This window comes from Pelobates fuscus, chromosome 9 (assembly GCF_036172605.1).
Source record: "Pelobates fuscus isolate aPelFus1 chromosome 9, aPelFus1.pri, whole genome shotgun sequence".
NCBI classification, from domain to species: Eukaryota; Metazoa; Chordata; class Amphibia; order Anura; family Pelobatidae; genus Pelobates; species Pelobates fuscus.
This window is the reverse complement of record NC_086325.1, coordinates 100,785,739-100,802,862: the sequence shown is the minus strand read 5'-3', so window position 1 is coordinate 100,802,862 and position 17,124 is coordinate 100,785,739. Positions and strand designations below refer to the sequence as shown.

The 17,124-nt window shown below is 48.1% G+C and overlaps 1 protein-coding gene across 2 annotated transcripts in view; it reads left to right on the top strand.

The window, feature by feature from the left end:
- The window catches only part of ARL13A (ADP ribosylation factor like GTPase 13A), a 70,350-nt gene that overhangs the window by 41,118 nt on the left and 12,108 nt on the right, over positions 1-17,124 (top strand). For both annotated transcript variants that reach the window (XM_063431022.1, XM_063431021.1), the window contains 2 exons: positions 12,857-13,106; positions 15,952-16,057. In XM_063431022.1, coding sequence (XP_063287092.1) covers positions 12,857-13,106; positions 15,952-16,057 — 356 coding nt within the window. The remainder of the gene's footprint in view (positions 1-12,856; positions 13,107-15,951; positions 16,058-17,124) is intronic.

Below are 17,124 nucleotides of genomic sequence, written 5' to 3'. Positions count from 1 at the left end.
TATGCTAATCTCTCTCTAATTTATGCTTTCATCTTTCAAGTAAATCCATACCGCCTCACAGCAGTGTCCAGTGAAGCAGGCAGTCAATGGACAGGGTAAAAGGATGGGCCACTGACACAAATCATGTAATCAGAACTGCCGAAAGAGGAGTACATGCCTTAAAAAGGGGGCGTGTCTGCCTAAAGAATTGGAAGGCCAGCCTGGCATGAATGCATGTCAGGCTGCCTGCCAATCATGCAGGCTGGTCGACTAAGGGCATACTATGCAGACAGCACCCTGAGCTTGGCATAAATGCATCAAATGATGAGTTTGCTCCACGCTTTCTAAGGACTGTCCCCTAGGACTCGCTGATCCATTCTTCTCCTAACCTCCTTACTAGCAGGCAGAAGCTCCTGGTATATAGTCTGCGACAGAGAAAAGCTGTATGTAGTGAGTGTAGAAGAAAGGGAACATGCAGCAGTGTTAGAGAGACTGAAGCAGCAAGAGTATTTGCATTGTGCACAAAGTCAGCTTTACCTTAACTAACTCATTGTCAGCCAGTCAACACAAGTTTTGTTTCCATACATCCCTCTAAAGTTTCCATACTTAAGCAAGAGTATGTGAAGGATAGTTAGGGTTGCCACCTTTCTTGGAAAAAAATACTGGCCCTACTAATTTGCATAATTAATTATGTATGCCTGTAAATCACAAGGAGTGACCTAAGAGAAAATTCTGTAAAATCACCAAAAAATGACTTACATTTATTCTGCTGAATAAAAGATGGATTGTTCCCAGTGTCTCCCAGTGTTTTAGTGTCCCCTAGTCTTCCAGTGTCCTCATGTATCCCAGTATTCCCTAGTGTCCGTGTCCCCTATGTATCACAGTGTTTCAGTGCCCCATGTGTCCCAGTGTCCCCTCGTCTCAGTGTCTTCTATGAATCACAGTGTCCCTATGTATCACAATGTCTCAGTGCCCCATGTCTCCCAGTGTCCCCTCGTGTCCCCATGTTGCCCAGTGTCACTTAGACACTATGGGGACACTTAAGAGACATGGGAACACTGTGAGACATTGGGACACTAGGGGACACTGGGAAACATAGGGACACTGGGAGACATGCGGACACTGAGACACTAGGGACACTGGCTGGGAGATATGGAGACACTGAGAGACTTGGGGACACAGACGCTAGGGACACAGTGTCTCAGTGTCCCCATGTCTCCCAGTGGCCTGACGTGCCATGTGGCACTGTTGCGGTATGCCCGAACACCGGGAGGGCCTGCTGTGTTCTGCCACATGTTTGGGCCTTGCGCTTGTCTGCCCATCTAGCTGGCTCGGGACAGCCTCGCCCCGCCGGAGCTCCTGCCACCCCAAGGCTCGAGGATGAGGAGGTCTGCGGCGCTTTCTGTTAGGCCGGTTCCGGGAGCATGCTCCAGAGGTGGCCCCTTGTGGGTGCTTGTCTGCCGTGGTGGTGTTATTAAGGTGGGTCATGGTGGCCCGCCGCTTGTCTCTTCGAGGCGAGCAGTGTGACAGGTTTGTGAGTACAGTCTCTGGCGGAGAGGGGTTCATGCGGACCTCTAGTTTCTGCCAGAATGCTTGGAATATTTTGTTTAGCCGGAGCTCCGTCTCATGCTCTGCACTGCTTGTGTCATCAGTGGAGCAGCCATCTGCCATTTTGTGAGTCACATAGGGAGTTTTTGTGTTTTTGCTTGGTCATAGCTGTACTGGGGGGACTTATGGGGGTAGACTGGGATAACCCCCAACAGTCCAAAGGGGGGGGGGGAAAGGCACTCGTGCTGATTTTCGGCGAGTTGCGGCAGCGTGAGGGCGGACGTCCTTCCTGCGCCTCACCATGATTCCAGGTGCATGCTGCTTTGGCTGTCGCTTGTGTGGTATCATTCTGTGCCCCTGAGTGTCACCTCTCCCCTGGTGGCCTTTTAGTGGCGAGTAATCGCCGTTTTAGCTGTGAAATTCGACTTTTTCTGTCTCCAGTAGCTGGAGCTGCAAGGGCTTGTGTCCTTCCAGCTCTGCGGTCAGGCCCCGCCCTCCAGTTCAATCAACATTTTAATGTAAAAAAACAAACAATTATAACAAAAGTTTTTAAGTAGTAAATAATTGTTTTGCATTGGTAATCATTAGGTCCCAGATATAAAGTTGTTTAGAGTGTTAATATACCATGTAAAAAACTCCTGACAATAATTGCTTAAAGGAACACTCCAAACAACAAGCATTATGGGACCTTGACTACTACAATGTGCTGTAGTGATTGTGGTGCTTGGGGTTTTCCTTTAATAAGTACAAAAATAATTTTTTAAAAGGTTCAAAATTTAAAAATGCCTGTTACATCTGAACAGCTGATTATTTAAAGAGCAACAAAAAATTGATCTGTTTTTCATTCAATTGCACATACGTCCTAATTACATTCTAGTTAATAACTGTGCTGATCCACATAGTATTGTCATGCAATTCATAAAATCTCATTTGATTCTTAACTAAGCAGCTGAAAGAGGTCAGCTTGCGTAAAAACATTCAATAAGTAGATCACAAGCCAAGGTCACGAGATTTACTAAGCTCTAAAATTAGGCCAAAAGGCCCAGCCTAGAGAATTACAATATGTAGACGCCTCTATGATTCTTTCAAGAAACAAGCCCTTTGCACATATGGACTGCTGTATGTCTAATGTAAGCTGATATATATATATACACATACATACTGATGGATAAAGTGCTAACGTACGATTGTGGTATGCACTGGTTATTCAGCAGATCAAAAACGGTTATTGTTACGGTAGCTGCTAATTAGCCTTATTAATAATGCATTGATAATTAATGGGACATGCATGACTTTAGGACAACCTTATTCAAAAGCTCTAGTTTTGAATTTGAGTTGTGTTATTCTGCAGGCAGAAACAGCAGAACAAATATTATTTTTTATTTATTTTATATATATTTACCTGAATCTTTTTATTTTTTTTTTTCTGTGCAACAGACTTACAAGCATATAAGAGGTGCCACAACAGCACACAATTGTTAGACAGCAAAGATTTCCACTTGGCACGGATGAACTGCACAATTTTATGTTATTATTGTGTTAGAAAAGGTTAGGCTGGGATGTCTACGTCACGGTCTGCAGCGTGGAGGTAGTTAGTCAGAGAGATATAGACGTGCAATATATTCTAATAGACGTAATTGCTTACTTAGTGTGACGAGAGCAATCTCGCCACATTGCATTGGAGAAGCCTGGCTGCCCGCCTGCTGCCTTTGGACTATGGCCCTGGGAGATTGGGCCCTTTAAAAACAGTATTCGGCCATACCAGAGTGTATGTCACTCATTCTGGCCCTTTAAATACAGTGGGGTCATTTGGTACTTGCCCTGTGTGAGCTGTGGTAACCCAGATAGCTATGCCATGGAGCCTATTCGTGTGATTAAAGACTTTGGCTGTATGGCGATTAAACTGTATTCGGTTGGTCTGAGTGCCATTCACCTAATAATGTGCACTCAGACCTGAGCTATCTGGGGATATGTGAAATGTCTGTGTGTTATGTGTAAAATGTGACTATGTATTTTAAAGAGTTTTATGTTGTTTTGCAACCACGTGGTTAATGGAGTCTGCCTCTAGTCCTGGATAATTGGATTACTTCACCAATTATCTCCAGGGCAGAAGGGATGAAACCAGGATGCATTGTGGGGATTTTTTTTGCCATGCTGCCAGGGGTTTTAAAAGATACTTTACTAACTTTTGAACCCCTGGTCTGATTCATGCCAATTTTTAATATGTTGTTCCCCTGAATGGATTGATTGTGGATATGGATTGTGATGTATGGTTTTAGAGTTATGAAAGTTGGGTAAAAAGTATGTTTTAACTGTATGTATAATGGGATTATGTGTCACACTAAGGGGAGGGGATGTGTGGGTTGCACCCGTGATACTATTGGTTATTTTATGCCTCCCCCTGGGTGTGGCCTGTATGTGTTCACTTGTAATAAAAACCAGGCTGGGTGTGCCAGCACCTCAGACCACTGCTTGACCCTCAACACGGAGCCTTGTCTCGTTCTTGGGGGGATGCACTGTATGCTGTTGGAGATCGATTGCTAGGAGTGTAAGCTGATGTCTGCTTTTCCTGTTCGTCTGCTAGCAGCTATTCGTGAGGTTCCAGTTTGGAGTGCTATTTTGTATCCAGTTCTAGAGTTTGGTGTTCTGCAGTAGCTGCGCCTGTCTCTCAGAAAGGGGCATATCGCCTAAACGGATTTTAACCCCTTGTCTGCTGAAACGGTCCGTTACAATTGGTGGCAAGCGGCGGGATCGTTCCTACAGCCAGAAGGACAGCTACAGGAAACACCATTTCTTTGGATTTACAAGTGGGGGCAACGCATGTCCCAGTACAGCGACTCTAAAAGCAACAGAATGGAACCAGCAGTGTTATACGAGGAGGAGGACCTGGATCGCCGGGATGCATTAAGGAAAAGCATCTGGTACCAGGCCCTGGATGTACAATACCAGCGGGGTGAGAGTCTCCCCAGTGAAGAGCAGCGGTTGCAGAATCAAGTGGCCCTGCGGATGCCCTTCCTGGGAGAGCAGCCCCTGGAGGAATGGGTGAAGGAATTGGAGCTCCGAGTATGGCAGGAGATTTGGCTGGAAGATGCCTACCAGGCACTCTGGTGGTATATGGCACAGTATATACCCTGGACAGCCGAGCATGACACGCCAGAGGGAGAGGAGTTTGATGGTCCTGGCTTGTTATGGGAGTCCTTTGCAGAGACGGACTTCGGGAGCCCTGCGCAGACCAGACTTCAGGATATTTTCTACACAAGGGAGGCTAGGCATGACTGGGATGACCCCCATGAGGTAGGGCAAGACCTGCTTCACCTAGCAACCATGGAGTGGGAACTGGAGCAGGACTACCGAGATCTCTTCCACTCCATTGGGAAGGCTCAGCAGGACAGTAAAGTGACAGACCCAGATCCAGACCCATTCCGCTGGGAAGATATTGTGGAGATTTACTGGGAAGAACCCCAGGTGGCCGGTAGAGATGGGACCGAGGTCTCTCCACCGGTCCTGCAGGGAATTGGGAGCCCAGTCTCCATTACCCAGCGGCAGGCTGAGTTACAGGGGGCAGAGGTGGTTGGTCCTACCCCCCAACAGCAGAGTGATATGCCGGCAGTGTGAAGTGCAGGGAGAGGAGAGCAGCGTCCTCCCTCCCCAGCGGCAGGCTGAGTTACAGGGGGCAGGGGTAGTTGGTCCTACTCCCCAGCAGCAGCGTGATTTTTTGGGAATAGAGAGCCCAGTCTCCTTTCCCCAGCGGCAGAGTATCCAGCAGGGAATAGAGAGCCCAGTCTCCTTTCCCCAGCGGCAGAGTATCCAGCAGGGAATAGAGAGCCCAGTCTCCTTTCCCCAGCAGCAGGACACTGTATTGGGAGAAGAGACAGTCGGTCTCCCTCCACAGAGGATGGAAGTATGTATGGGAGAGGAGCTTGCTACCACCTCTCCCCAGCAGCGGATCATTGATGAGCAGGGAATAGAGAGCCCAGTCTCCTTTCCCCAGCAGCAGGACACTGTATTGGGAGGAGAGACAGTCGGTCTCCCTCCACAAAGGCGGAAAGTATGTATGGGAGAGGAGCTTGCTACCACCTCTCCCCAGCGGCGGATCATTGATGTGCAGGGAATAGAGAGCCCAGTCTCCTTTCCCCAGCGGCAGAGTGTCCAGCAGGGAATAGAGAGCCCAGTCTCCTTTCCCCAGCAGCAGGACACTGTATTGGGAGGAGAGACAGTCGGTCTCCCTCCACAAAGGTGGGAAGTATATATGGGAGAGGAGCTTGCTACCACCTCTCCCCAGCGGCGGATCCGTAATGTGCAGGGAATAGGGAGCCCAGTCTCCTTTCCCCAGCGGCAGAGTGTTCTATTGGGAGAGGAGCCTGTTACCCCCTCTCCCCAGCGGCAGCTTAAGGTACCAGGGGGAGACTGTAAGCCCCCCACCGGTGCAGATGGGACCGTGGTCTCTGCACTTACCACACAGGGGGTAGGGATGGTCGGTCCTGCCCCCCCACGACAGGGCTGTTTAGCCAAAGGGGAGACAGTCGGTCTCCAGCAGCAGAGCTGTGTAACTAAAGGGGAGACAGTCGGTCTCCAGCAGCAGAGCAGTGCAGCTAAAGGGGAGACAGTCGGTCTCCAGCAACCAGGCTTCAACCAGACTACTCCCGTGGTAGTGCTGGCATCAGGGCAGAGTACCGCTGGTCTCTGCCCACTCAGCAACCCACCAAGGCAGCCTACCAGTCCCCCACACAGCCATGGTGAGGCACCTGGACATGGACAAATTTCTCCTCTACCCAGGTGTAGTAACCAGTTATTGTGGGTGGGCTGTACTGCTGTTTCTGTTTTGTGGGTGGGCTGCTGGACTAACAAGGGCACTGACCGACAGGAGGTCAGATACCCTGTTAGTCTGTTTGGAAGAGGGGAGAGATGTGACTAGAGCAATCTCGCCACATTGCATTGGAGAAGCCTGGCTGCCCGCCTGCTGCCTTTGGACTATGGCCCTGGGAGATTGGGCCCTTTAAAAACAGTATTCGGCCATACCAGAGTGTATGTCACTCATTCTGGCCCTTTAAATACAGTGGGGTCATTTGGTACTTGCCCTGTGTGAGCTGTGGTAACCCAGATAGCTATGCCATGGAGCCTATTCGTGTGATTAAAGACTTTGGCTCTATGGCGATTAAACTGTATTCGGTTGGTCTGAGTGCCATTCACCTAATAATGTGCACTCAGACCTGAGCTATCTGGGGATATGTGAAATGTCTGTGTGTTATGTGTAAAATGTGACTTTATGTATTTTAAAGAGTTTTATGTTGTTTTGCAACCATGTGGTTAATGGAGTCTGCCTCTAGTCCACTTTTTTCCAGCCCTTGAGAAAGGCGGTTAGTCCGCCGAAACGCGCGTTGGGCTTTTTCTTTGAAGTTTTGTTGTTGTTTTTACCAGACCTTTAGTTGACCCTCTAATGTGTTACAGCTATGCTGGAGAGATCGGTTCTTGGCTATGTACTGCTGGGGGATTGTTGAGCATGTAGTATGGAGCTAGTAGTAGGCTGATTCATACAGCTTCTGTGCATCTGGATCTGTGTTACATTGATTCCTACTATCCATTTTCTTCTTAAACTACACTATCTCATCTATCCTTTCGATTTCCACCCTATGCTAGTGACTGTGTATTTCCTGACCTTGTACAAGGTTTAATGAGTATTGCAATTATAACTTTGGACACTTATTTGCTCCTAGTTTAATTGCTACAGTAGATAGTATTCTGTATTGTTATTATCACCCTTAGCACTGACTTTTTATAAAGTTCAAACTGCTACATTTAGGAGTGATTAATACATACTATCCTTATCTCAGAACCTTGTAACCCAAGGCAAGATTCATTTATGGGTCCTTAGGCTGTATATACTGTATATATTCCTTATAAGATAAAAACATAACTGGTGAAACCTTTACATGTCTTATGCATGGTGCTGTTCTGCCCTATCAACCTGTGTGTTGCGCACTGCATAGGGGATGTGTACGTTCATGAGAGCAAAAATGGACAAAGCATGCATATGCGTTAACTTGAGGGTTAACATAATGACAGGGCTCGTTGTGAGGCTATTGCAAGCTTATGGAGTGCGCACTCAGTATGCGTACATGGGCGCCCAGTTTTAGCTACTGGTGGAGCGCACATCTGACCTAGGTAACCTCCAGGTGCTGGGGGGAGGGGAAGGGGGGAGCAATCTCCCCCAAGTGACGCCATTGCACTTTTCAGTAGACATGTTACCCAGTGAAATTTTCGTTTCGTACTAATGATTTCGTAGTGAATAAAAATGTCATTAGTCAATCCCGAATTTCGTCCACAAACCATTCGTTTGCAAACGAAATTCGTTAAAAAATAAGAAGTTTTTGTCCATTAGGATGAAAACAGTACTGCGCATGTGCACAAAAAAAGCAAGGAGGGAGCCGGCAGCGCTACCAGCTCCCTCTTTGCAATATTTAACCATTCCTACCCCCCACATGAAAACCTATGGGGGTTATAGTTGATATTATTAATAAAAGGGAGGTTAAATGCATGTCCCTAAACAGCAAGCAGTCAGTGGCTGCTCGCTGTCATTTAACACTAAATATAAATCAGTATGATCCCTATATTGACAAAAGGGAGGTTAAATACACCCGCATGCCCCTAGGGTAGGGGCATGTCGCCTAAACAAATGTAAAACTACTAGTGCCTCGGCAACTATTGCTGCCCAGTCACTAGTGCAATAAGGGGGGACCTAGCACAGGTTAAATCTTCCCGGTCCTCAGTCCCCCTGTGTAGTAGGGGCTAGAGGCTGCTGGCTGTCATTTAAAGCTGGATATAAAAATCAGTATCTTACATAGAAGTGATAGAAAGCTACGGTAATAGTACAAGTATGTGTAACCAAAAGTTAAAGCAAAAACTATAACAATGTTGCAATATGAAAAAGTATTTATTCTCTTTTGAAAGCAACCAATCACAGTGTTACGAGTCAAATTACACAGCATGGGAAAATTCTAAAGACCTTTCCCATGTTGTGTAAAATTACACAGAGCACTCTCATTGGTTGGATTCCAAGCCAACCAATCAGAGTGCTGTGACAGTTACCTGTCAATCTCTTTATTTACCTGTCAGAGCACTCTGATTGGTTGGCATAAACCAACCAATCAGAACGCTCTGAGCCTAATTGCAGGGCAGGGAAGGCTTTATAAGCCTTTCCCTGCCTTGCAGAGCTCATTCTGTGCCGTGCCCTCCATGGGTGAAGAAGGATTATGTTTTTACCATCGGGATTTATTTATTTTTTGCTCTTGGGTTTTTTATTATTGTTATTTAAAAGTTGCGACGGGTATTATGGATTTTTATTTGCCCTTTTTGGGGGCTGAATAAAGAAAGAGAAGAAAGAAGACATCTAATGGTAACTATGAAAAATTATTTTACAGGGTTAGTTTATTGCCCCCCCTCACTATTATTAGGGTGAGGTAGGGTATTTTTTATTGGGGGTGGAGTGACTAGGGGCTTGGGGACCCCTAGTCACTTTATTATTTGTGGACATTAGGTCCCCCCATTATTTATTTATTTAGGATCCCCACCCGCCGCTCATGGATGGGGACAAAGGGGACATTAGGTCTCCCCCTTAATTAATTAAACTTCCCACCCACCGCTCATGGGTGGGGACCTGAGAGGGACATTAGGTGCCCCTCATTATTTATTTACTTAGGGTCCCCATACACGCCGCTCATGGGTGGGGACCAGGGGGAACATTAGGTCCCCCCTTTAATTAATTAAACTTCCCACCCACCGCCTATGGGTGGGGACCTGAGGGGGACATTAGGCGCCCCCCATTATTTATTTAGGGTCCCCATACACGCCGCTCATGGGTGGGGACCAGGGGGGACATTAGGGCCCCTCTTTAATTAATTAAAGTCCCCACCCGCCGCTCAAGGTTGCAGGGCCTGTGCAAGGATTTTTGCCGCCCTAGGCAACAGAAAAATGTGCCGCCCCCCCCTCCATGTGACATCACAATGCCCTACCCATATGATCTGCCATATGAACTAACGCCAGTGCTGCACTTAGTGTATTTTTTATTGGGGGTGGAGTGACTAGGGACTTAGGGACCCCTAGTCACTTTATTATTTGTGGTCCCCACTTTATTATTTGTGGTCCCCACCTGCCGATCATGTGTGGAGACAAGGGGGGATATTAGGTCCCCCCATTATTTATTTATTTAGGGTCCCCACCCGCCGCTCATAGGTGGGGACAAGGGGGGACATTAGGTCCCCCCCTTTAATTAATTAAACTTCCCACCCGCCGCTTATGGGTTGGGACCTGAGGGGGATATTAGGTGCCCCCCATTATTTACTTATTTAGGGTCCCCACACCCGCCGCTCATGGGTGGGGACCAGGGGGGACATTACATCCCCTCTTTAATTAATTAAAGTCCCCACCCGCCGATCAAGGTTGCAGGGCCTGTGCAAGGATTTTTGCCACCCTAGACAACAGAAAAATGTGCCGCTCACCTCCATGTTACATCACAATGCCCCACCCATATGATCTGCCATATGAACTAATGCCAGTGCTGCACACAGTGTGTGTTTACATTAAAAAGCCTGCAGAGACAGGCTATAGACACCAGAACCAGTACATTAAGCTGCAGTGGTTCTGGGGACTATAGTGTCCCTTTAAAGCAGCACTGTCATGCCGAACTTACCTTTCCTCAATCTCTTCCTCTTCTCCCCCTCTCTCAGGATCTGTTCTTCTTTTCTTTCTGTCTTCTTTAGTTTTCTTTAAAATCATAAGAAAAAGTAGGGACTCTTTGCCTTATGGAGGATTCCTCCGCTTGACCAGCTCTGACCAGCGGAGGAGAAAAGTGTCATTTCCGCTGGTCAGAGCAATTTTCCCATAATCCTTACCTTTCCTCTGTGATCTCGCAATGCTTCCTGTCATTTTAGACTAAACTGACGAATTGCGTTCTAACTGAATGAGAACAGTATGTTTGTTTGTTTTAGAACGCAATTCGGCACTTTGTTCGTATCGGAATTTCATTTGAATGAATGAAACTCTGATCCTATTCATTGCTGCGGCTGCATCTTGCAGCCGCTTAGTAGATAACTCCCTAATTCCCACGGTCTTTCAGCCACATTTACTAATACTAAGTAAAGATCACTTAGTATTAGTAAATTATGCCCCTACTCGCTATACTGCCTATGGCTGCTCACTGTAAAAAAAATAAAAACCTATTGACCCCCTAAACGACGGGTGGGGCCCTAAAGTAAATCAAGGGGGGGAGACCTATTCCCCCCCCCGGCCCCCACCCCTGAGCGGTGGGTGGAGGCCATAAAGATAATGAGGGGGGGGGACCTAGTGTCCTACCCCCGGCTCCCACCCCTGCGCGGTGGGTGGGGGACATAAATTACAATGGGGGGGTGACCTACTGTCCTCCCCCTCTCCGGCCCCCACCCGTATGCCCATAAGGCCCACCCATAAGTTCACGTACATGTTCCACCCATGAGTTCGCTCACAGGAAGTGGAGTGTGTAGGGGGTGTGTTACGTGTTAGTGTGGAGGATCTAAAGTGTGTGCTTATGGAATGTAGTGTATAGGGATACCAGTTTGTGTAGGTGAAACAGTGTGCGTGTGTGTGTAGTGGATGCAGTGTGTTTTTGTGTAAGGGATAGAAAGCAGTGTGTGTTTGTGTGTAAAGGATGTATTGTGTGTTTCTGGTTGTGTTTAAGTGATGCATTGTGTGAATCTGTGTTTTTATGTGTAAGGGATACAAGGTGTGTTTTGGTGTATGTAAGGGATGCAGTGTGTGTGTCTGTAAGGGGTGCATTGAGTGTGTGTGTAACAGATGCATTGTGTTTCTGTGTGTGTGTGTGTGTGTAAGAGAAGCAGTGTGTGTTTGTGTGTGTGTGTGTGTGTGTAAGTGATGCAATGTGTGTTTCTCTGTATGTGTGCAAGGGATGCATTGTTTTTGTGTGTAATGGATGCATTGTATGTTTCTCTGTGTGTAAGGGAAGCATGGTGTGTTTCTGTGTGTGTAGGGATACATTGTGTGTTTCTGTGTATGTATAGAGAAGCATGGTGTGTGTTGTGTAAAATAGAGAGTTTGTGGGGTAGGATAGGGGAGTCCTACCAGCCCCTTTGTGCCTCTCTTTCCCCCTTCCTCAGCCTCTCTCCCCTCTTCTCCCTTACTGCTCTCCCCTCCTGTCCCTTACTGCTCTCCCCTCCTGTCCCTTAGAGCTCTCCCCTCCTGTCCCTTAGTGCTCTCTCCTGTCACTTAGTGATCTCCCCCGTCCCTTAGTGATCTCCCTGCTCCCTTCCCGTAGTGCTCTCCCCTCCTGTCCCTTAGAACTACCCCCTCCTGTCTCCTAGTGCTCTCTCCTGCCCTCCACCCCATCCCATAGTGCTCTCTCCTACCCCCATAGAGCTCTCCCCTGCCCCTTAGTGGTTTCTCCTCTCCTCCCCTGTACCGTAGTAGTCTCTCCTTTCCCCCACCCCATTAGTGGTCTCTCCTCTCCCCCTCAGTGGTCTCTACTCTCCTCCCCACCTCCCTTAGTGTACTCTCCTCTTCTCCCCTCCTTTCTATTAGTGATCTCTCCTCTACCCCCTCCCCTTTTGTGGTCTCTGCTCTCTTCTGCCCCCCTAGTGTTCTGTCCTCCACTCCCCTCTTTCCCTTAGTGGTCTCTCCTTTTTTTTTCACGTACCTCTTGGGAACCCCTACTCTATGATATTTCTATTAAAGGGACACTATAGTCACCAGAAAACCTACAGTTTATTGTATTTGTTCTGTAGAGTAGAATCATTCCCTTCAGGCTTTTTGCAGTAAACACTGTCAATGCAATGTTTATATTACAGTCTATGGATACATTCACTGACCATTTCTGAGATAGCTACTACAGATGCTTCCTGCCACTCAGTGTCTCCACCCTTTGCATGGAGACACTGAACTTTCCTCATATTGATGCATTGATTCAATGCATTTCTATGAGGAGATGCTGATTAGCCAGGGCTGTGTTTGGCTTGTGCTGGCTCTGACCCTGATCTGCCTCCTTGACAGTCTCAGCCAACCCAGTGCTCTTCTATGAGAAACAATTATGATTGACTTTTGTTCAACACTTCTGATGATGTCAGCCAAGCAGGCAGATCAGGGGCAGAGCCAGCAGCAGCAGACTGGAGTAAAGGTAAGATTTTGCTATATTAAGGGGAGTAAAGAGGGCTAGATTGTGTTTTTAACACTATAGGGTCAGGAATACATGTTTGTGTTCTTGACTCTATAGTGTTCCTCTAAGTTATAAACATGTCTCACTCTAATAATGCTCTGTCACCTGACATTACTTTCTTTTGGCCCCTAGTACCCATTTGCCATGTCTCTTCTTCAACCGATCCACTTAGGACTGAATTACGTCTCGACCGTTTCGATGTCACTCTACTGGAACTTCCAGGGGGACAAAAGGCCAGGGCAAACTGGTGGCTACACTACTCTCATGCCCATGCATTGATTTTTGTCATTGATTCAAGTGATCCTGGTCGCATGGCAGAAGTAGGAAGTGCTCTTGCCAGTGTCCTAAGGCACCCACGAATGGCTGGGAAACCCCTTTTAATGTGAGTCTATATATGCACTACAGCCTTCTTCATCTGCGACTGATATAATATGTACTAACATTCTGTTCTACCATTACCACTAGAATATTGTCTAGGCCTATTAACCCCTTAAGGACACATGACATGTGTTCCCGTTTATTCCAGAAGTTTGGTCCTTAAGGGGTTAAACAAATATTGTGTTTGGACAATTTTAACCCACTGCTTAAAGACAAATTATAGACTTTCAGCATATGATTTGATACTTTAAGCCAATAATTTAAAGTTGGCCTAGTTTTCCAGGCAAATGAAAAACAAAAAAAAAACACACACACACCAGTTCAGTGTAATAAGCATCAGCGTAATAAGCCCAGAACAAAGATGGAGAACAAAGCATCAATACCAGATATCCAACAGGGTCAGAGGCGGCTCTCTAATTAGGTGGTTTAGGCGGCCGCCTAAGGCCTCGTGCTGGCTGGCGACCGAGGACCTGACACCAGGAGGGGGCCCGATGGCTTGCCCGGTATGCCGCCGGGTGCGAGGCCCCTCCTGGCTCCCCGGCCAGCCACCGCAGACACCAGTCTGCAGCTCCGCAGTGAGCAGAGCGGAAGACCATGTGTCTCACGAAAACCGGCCTATCAGAGCGTTGCCGCGGGTTACCACGGCAACGCTCTGACATCTCGCGAGATTACATGGTCTGCAACTCAGCGGAGCTGCATACAGGAAGCAGTGGCTACCGGACCACCAGGGAGCCCACTGGACCACCAGGGAAGAAAAGGTAGGTTCATTCTAACCCTCCTCAGCCTCACCTTCCCACCACCCTCAGCCTCACTACCCCCCACACCACCCTCAGCCTCACCCCTCACCACCCTCAGCCCACTATCCCCCACACCATCCTCAGCATCACCCCCCCACCACCCTCAGCATCACCACCCCAACCACCCTCAGCCTCACCCCCCACCACACTCAGCCTCACTACCCCCCACACCACCCTCAGCATCACCACCCCCAACCACCCTCAGCCTCACCACCCCCACCACCCTCAGCCTCACCACCATCACATCCCTCACCCCCCACCACCCTCATCATCACCCCCCACCACCCTCAGCCTCACCACCCCCAACCACTCTCATTACCCCCACCACCCTCAGCCTCACCCCCCACCACCCTCAGCCTCACCACCCCCACCACCCTCAGCCCCACCCCCCACCACCCTCAGCATCACCCTCCATCAGCCTCAGCCCCCCACCACCCTCAGCCTTACCCCCCACCACCCTCAGCCTCGCTACCCCCCACACCATCCTCAGCATCACCACCCCCAACCACCCTCAGCCTCACCCCCCACACCACCCTCAGCATCACCACTCCCAACCATCCTCAGCTTCACTACCCCTACACCACCCTCAGCATCACCACCCCACACCACCCTCAGCCTCACCCCCACCACCCTCAGCCTCACTACCCCCCACACCACCCTCAGCATCACCACCCCCAACCACCCTCACTACCCCCCACACCACCCTCAGCATCACCACCCCCACCCTCAGCCTCACCCCCACCACCCTCAGCCTCACCACCCCCACCACCCTCAGCCTCACCACCCCCACCACCCTCAGCCTCACCCCCCCACCACCCTCAGCATCACCCCCCACCACCCTCAGCCTCACCACCCCCAACCACCCTCACTTCCCCCCACACCACCCACAGCATCACCACCCCCACCCTCAGCCTCACCCCCCCACCACCCTCAGCCTCACCATCCCCCACCACCCTCAGCATCACCCCCACCACCCTCAGCATCAACCCCCCATTACAACACCCCCCTTCTCACATCAACCCCCCTTCTCACATCAACCCCCCTTCTCACATCAACCCCCCCTTCTCACATCAACCCCCCCTTCTCACATCAACCCCCCCTTCTCACATCAACCCCCTCCTTCTCACATCAACCCCCCTCCTTCTCACATCACCCCTCCTTCTCACATTACCCCCCCTCCTTCTCACATTACCATCACCCCTCTCACATCACCCACACACCATCACCTCCCTCTCACCATCACCCACCTCTCCTTCTCACCATCACCCCCCCATACACACAACACACTTCAAGCAGCTACCCCATGCACATAGGGTCTCAGACAAAAACCCAAACATGCTCACAGAGACATACATTCACACACAAGGATACTCTGTCAGACACACTCTCAGGCACATACGCAGGTAAACTGTGCATCAATGTGTATATGTGACACTTTTTTGTTAGTGGGGCCTCGTGTTTGAGTTTCGCCTAAGGCCTCATAAAGTCTAGAGCCGCCTCTGAACAGGGTTATTCACTAAAGTTAGAATTCGAGGTAAGTTCAAAGTGAATTACAATTTTAAGGTCATAATGCCAAAGTGGAAAAATTATCTAAGTCAGCAGTGCTTTCCATTCAGCTACTCTGAATTAAATGTGAAATTCACTTTGGATTCTCACTTAGGTAAATAACCCGGTAAATATGATGAAGCCTGGAATGCTCAAACTAATAAATAGTAATGGCCTCCCGCCACCTGCATTCACTTGCATGTCTCCTATAGGCATTATGTATCACATCTCCTAGTTCTCAGGTTGGGCAAGAGGTTTATGGGAGCCCACAGATTCCTTCCCCCTTGCCCTACACTGTGTGAGCTAAGGAGAATGGGAGAGGAGAAGACATGCCTCTCTCTCTTAGTACTCATTCGTGTTGTTCATTTAATTTTTCTATTAATGTAGTTGGGTGGGAGTTCAACCAATGATTGTGTAAGGAGGCCCAAGAGTTTTGCTGGGAGCCATGAATGTTTTCCTTTAATTCTAATCACAATGTCCATTAATTCATATGATTTTGTATTGCAGATTGGCTAATAAACAGGATAAAGCCTGCTCACTCCTACCCAGCGAGATTATAGAGTTGCTGTCTTTAGAACCTCTCGTGAATGAGAACAAGACCCTCTGCAGAATCGTATGTTCTGTCCCATCTTACTCACTTTGCATGAAATGAATGTGACTTCTCTCGAACTATATTCATATATATTTCTACTTAGTCCATTTATTTGTATTACCAAAATCTCACCTAGCTGATAGCCGGAGATGAGACCGCAAAAGAGAAGGAGAAAGTAAATGTAATAAAATAAAATAAATCCATCTTTGTTGTATTATAATAGCAAGAGAGAAAATGTGAAAAGAAAACGTGAAACACTTCAATCTAACTAGTTAGTAATAGTAGTAACTTTACTTTAACACTATACAACTTAGTTGACTCTAATGGACACTTCTTGCAACAATGTATCGTTCTTTCATTAAAAAGCAGTTACACATTGAATACTTAAAGGACCACTATAGTCACCCAGACCACTTCAGCTCAATTAAGTGGTCTGGGTGCCAGGTCCCTCAGGTTTTAATCCTGCAGCTGTAAACATAGCAGTTTCAGAGTAACTGCTATGTTTACATTGCAGGTTTAATCCAGCCTCTAGTGGCTGTCTTCCTGACAGCAGCTAGAGGCGCTACCGCGACGCTCAATGCGAAAATCGCATTGAGCACACAGAACGTCCATTGGAAAGGATTGCAATCCTATGGGCGGTTTGAATGCGCGTGCGGCTCTTGCCGCACCTGCGCATTCGGCTCCACTCGTGGGGCAGATGTCAGAGCGGGAGGAGAGGTCATCAGCGCCATGGGAGCCTGGCGCTGGATTAAGGTAAGTGGCTGGAGGGGTTTTAACCCCTTCAGCCCAGCGGGAGGGGGGCCCTGAGGGTGGGGGGGAACCTAAGGAAAACAAGTTTGTTTTCCTGGCACTATAGTGGTCCTTTAACTCCTATTATGTTGGTTACATTCTAGTCATGACTATCATCAAGTCTATACAAAATAGTACTAAGCACTAATCCCGGTCAACATCACATCAAACAGTCAAATACTCAGACTAATGAGGTATGGATAAGAGATACTGTATTGAATAGACATACATTCTTATTCATGAGGTTATGCACTGTATCTGTAGTCATGTGCATAGGTAGGATAATGAATGAATTAATT